This window comes from Helobdella robusta, assembly GCF_000326865.2.
Source record: "Helobdella robusta unplaced genomic scaffold HELROscaffold_3, whole genome shotgun sequence".
Classification (NCBI taxonomy): domain Eukaryota; kingdom Metazoa; phylum Annelida; class Clitellata; order Rhynchobdellida; family Glossiphoniidae; genus Helobdella; species Helobdella robusta.
Genome location: NW_008704501.1, coordinates 6,000,823 through 6,004,717, shown reverse-complemented (window position 1 = coordinate 6,004,717; position 3,895 = coordinate 6,000,823). Strand labels below are relative to the sequence as shown.

The window sequence follows — 3,895 nt, the reverse complement described above, 5'->3', positions numbered from 1 at the left end:
TCCAAGTTGATTTCACGAAGCCACACAGCGCGTTTTAAAGTTCCCTCGAAGTTAAATCCTTTGTGGTGGTCTCATCATTTTCGTGTGGGTAGTTTGGTGATGGGGGTGTGGGGTTGCGAGAAGATGGTGAAGAGGATAGGATGTTGAGGGACTGCAGTTGGGCGAATGGTTTGATCGGCATGCAGACAGTCCACAGCTCGTCTGGTGTTATTTATGATGATAATTAATTGATAATAAATATAATATGATAATCAATTGATAATAATATATAAGGTAATAATTAATTGAAATTAAAAAAAAATAAATAAAAAGGTGAATACTGAAATAATAATTGAATAAATTAATAATAATTAAATAAATTACTTTGTTCTAGGTGAATGACAAGTTCTGTGGGGTCAATGTTTGTCGAGACTCCAATGACCTTACAGGCCAAGAGGAGAATATCGTATACATCCTATAAGAAAAGGAAATACACACACACATATATACACACACATACACACACATCACACACACATATACACACACACACCACACACACATAAAAACACACCACGCACACAATCATAAACATAAAACTACATTCACACGTATTTATTGTATGACCACGCACGCGTTAACACACACATACACACATAACACACAAACACACACATATACATACAACCAAACACACACACACATCCAAACGCACCATATCTCGAGTTATCTCCAGCAAGATATCCTTAGTTCCAATATATAACTTCAATATGAAACTCTGCTCGATTCAATGTTAATGATAAACATAATAATGTTAATATTTAAAACAATTAAAAACACAATAAATAGTGGAAATAGTTTTAATTAGCTTAATGTAAACATTAACGAAAAATTTTAGCAGTTAAAAATTACATAAACAAAACACTTCATAAGGTATCCACAAATTGTTGCTGTGTTAAACAAGATAAACGCATAAACTAATGTTTAACAACTACAACGTTGGTAAATGTTCATTTGTGTTTATATCACATAAGACCATGCTAGGTGGAACTCGTAAATTTTAACAATACGGATTTTTTTTTCTCAAATTTGACTGCAACGAGATTTGAACCCAGTAACGGCGACATCAAACGGAGAAGTAAAAAACCTTAGGCAGTATGGCCAATTCTTTGGAGCCAGGAACCTGACCGGCTGTTGATAAGTTATCGAGATCATCATCACTACTCGCCGGGTAATCATTATCAAGGGTTCTTCTCATTCTGTCGCTCCTTGAAACTGCATATATTTATATATATTTATTATTTATTTTTTTATTATACTTATAATAATAATTATTATTATTATACTTATTAATATTAATATTATTAGTATAAAATTAAAGAACAGGTAAGATAGAAAGATGGATTAACTTGTTTTTCCGTGTATTTTATTCTCAATCTGTTTCAGTAAAAGAATGAAATTTTATTATTATTATTATTATTGTTATTATTATTACTATTATTATTTTAATTAGTTAACTAATTGATTAATTAATTATTTTAATTTAATCTAGTTTAACATACTTGATAACTTCGGATGAGATCAACAATAAACTCAGACTGAAAAATAACATAATAACATAAATAATATAAAATAAAATAATATAATATTAACAATTATTATTTTATAGAAATTATTATTTTATAATAATTATTATAATGATTATTATTTTATAATAATAATTATAATAACTATAATAAGATTGTTGAACTACTAAGTTTTCATACTTGATCTGAGTAAAAGTTGAAAGCATCCGTTTCCGTCAGCAACTTGAACTGATGTCCTTTCAAAAGTTCAACGGACTCAAGATCGTCGTAACTTTATGAAGAATCAACAATCAATCAATCAACCAATCAATCAATTAGTCAGCCAATTAGTCAATCAATTAATCAATCACTCAACCGACCAATCTTTCATTCAATCAGTCAAACATCTATTCATTCAATCAAGCAATCATCCATTCAACAATTCATTCATTCAATCGGTCGATCATCAAAAAGCCGTTCAAACACTAAGTCACACATACATCGAATGAAACAAAACTTTCCAATAGGTGATTGAACGAGTCAAATAGTGAATTAATGAACGGGTGAACGTATGAATGATTGAACAGGCAGACGAACAAACGAATAAAAGAACGAACGAACGAGCGAAAAAAAAACACAAATGAATAACTGTTTGAACGAAAAAACAAACGGATTAACGAAAAAATACATAACGAATTAATGAACTGAATAGATACATGTATCAATGTTCATCAGACCTTATCAAGTGTTGTATCATGAGACTTCCATCCTCATTGTAGCAGAGAAGGCAGACTGTATAAGATCCAACGGAGATGACGTCGATGGAAAAACTCATGTACACACCCTGACGTGTCATGTGATCAAAATAATAATAACAACAACAACAATGATAACAATATATATATAAATATTTGGCGAGTTTGCTCTTGTCTGTTGTTGCAAGGTGACCTGGTTCAAATACACTCTGTCTGAAACTCGTGTATGCGGAGAATATAAAAACATAATACAACAATAATGATGGTAATAATTATCATCATCATTATTATTATAATTTGTATAATTTATTAGTAATAATTAATATTATGACCTGTAAGAGGAACATTTTGCTGAAGTAAAATGGGAGCCTCTTGGCCACATTTATCACTTCCAGTTTTTCATTCCTCGTCAAAGATTTGTCAGGCATGGCTGACGATGTTTTCTCCAACTTTGCTGTTTCGTGAGAAGAAAAACCCACTTTGTTATTGTTATTCGTGTGATTATTATTATGTTTTTACTCTCAAGCACTTGCTGATCAAAGAGCATGAGAGGATCGTACATTATATATTACGTCTTACTTATTTACACCCTGATTAATAATTTTCGATTGATTTCATTTGGATTTTATCTTTTCAGTCAATAAAAGAATGTTCCCATCATCAATCAGATCCCCATAAAAACATACAGAACAGATTTTTAAGCACGGCTCTGCAGTTGCTGGTCAGTCTGACGCAGTTAGTGGTAGAGTGGCACTCCAGAGCTATCTGTCTGTATATGAGGTCAATCAACTGGTCATCTGACACCATCTCTCCCGGAAGGAAGTACTGATTATGATGTCATTGTGATGACGGTGATGGTAATGGCTATGATGATGGCTAATGATGCCGGTGTGATTATAATGGTAGAGGGGATGGTGATGAGAATGATAATGAGGAAATAACTTACTGAGTCTAACAAAAAATACAAGCAATCAACCAACTAGCTGACAACACAACCAATTGCAACCGATCAATCAAGTAATAGACATGTCAACCAACCAACCAATCAATCAACCAACCAACCAACCAACCAGCCAGCCAACCTGCCAAACCAGCCAGCAAACCAACCAACCAATCAAAACAATTGTTTGATTGGATGGTTTGCTGGCCAATCAACCAATCAATCAACAAACTTCTTTCTTCAACTCAAGTTTCCATCTGACACTGCCATCATAGGTGCGTATCGGTGCATTTGGTAGAGGCAGCAAAATACACTTTGTCGCTAAACTGGGACGATGCTTCAAGTTCGGTTGCTGTGGCTGTGGCAGTGGTGGCAAGGGTGGCGGTTTTGGTGGACTCTCCTCTTCTTGAAATGATCGGCCCTTTAAGGGATTCTTATTGTCAGTTTCTTTGGAGTCTTCTTCGTTGCTTGCAGATACTTTGCGATTATTATTGTTAATGATGAATGTTGATCATCAAATGATGATGGTGATTAATGTAGTTGCTTTATCACTTATCTACCTATCATTTTCATCATCATCAACAACATCATCATCGCCATCACCATACTATCATCATCGGCATCATCATCATCGTCATCACCATACCATCATCATC

At 33.4% G+C, this 3,895-nt stretch overlaps 1 protein-coding gene across 1 annotated transcript; it reads right to left on the bottom strand.

Annotated features, from left to right (window-relative positions):
* Positions 1 to 34: 34 nt before the first annotated feature.
* On the bottom strand, positions 35 to 1,237 carry HELRODRAFT_161597 (hypothetical protein; the record flags this gene model as incomplete). Its single annotated transcript, XM_009021500.1, has 4 exons — positions 35 to 201; positions 364 to 454; positions 695 to 757; positions 1,127 to 1,237. The coding sequence occupies 4 exons, from the start codon at positions 1,235 to 1,237 to the stop codon at positions 35 to 37; spliced, it is 432 nt and encodes a 143-aa protein (XP_009019748.1).
* Positions 1,238 to 3,895: the final 2,658 nt, after the last annotated feature.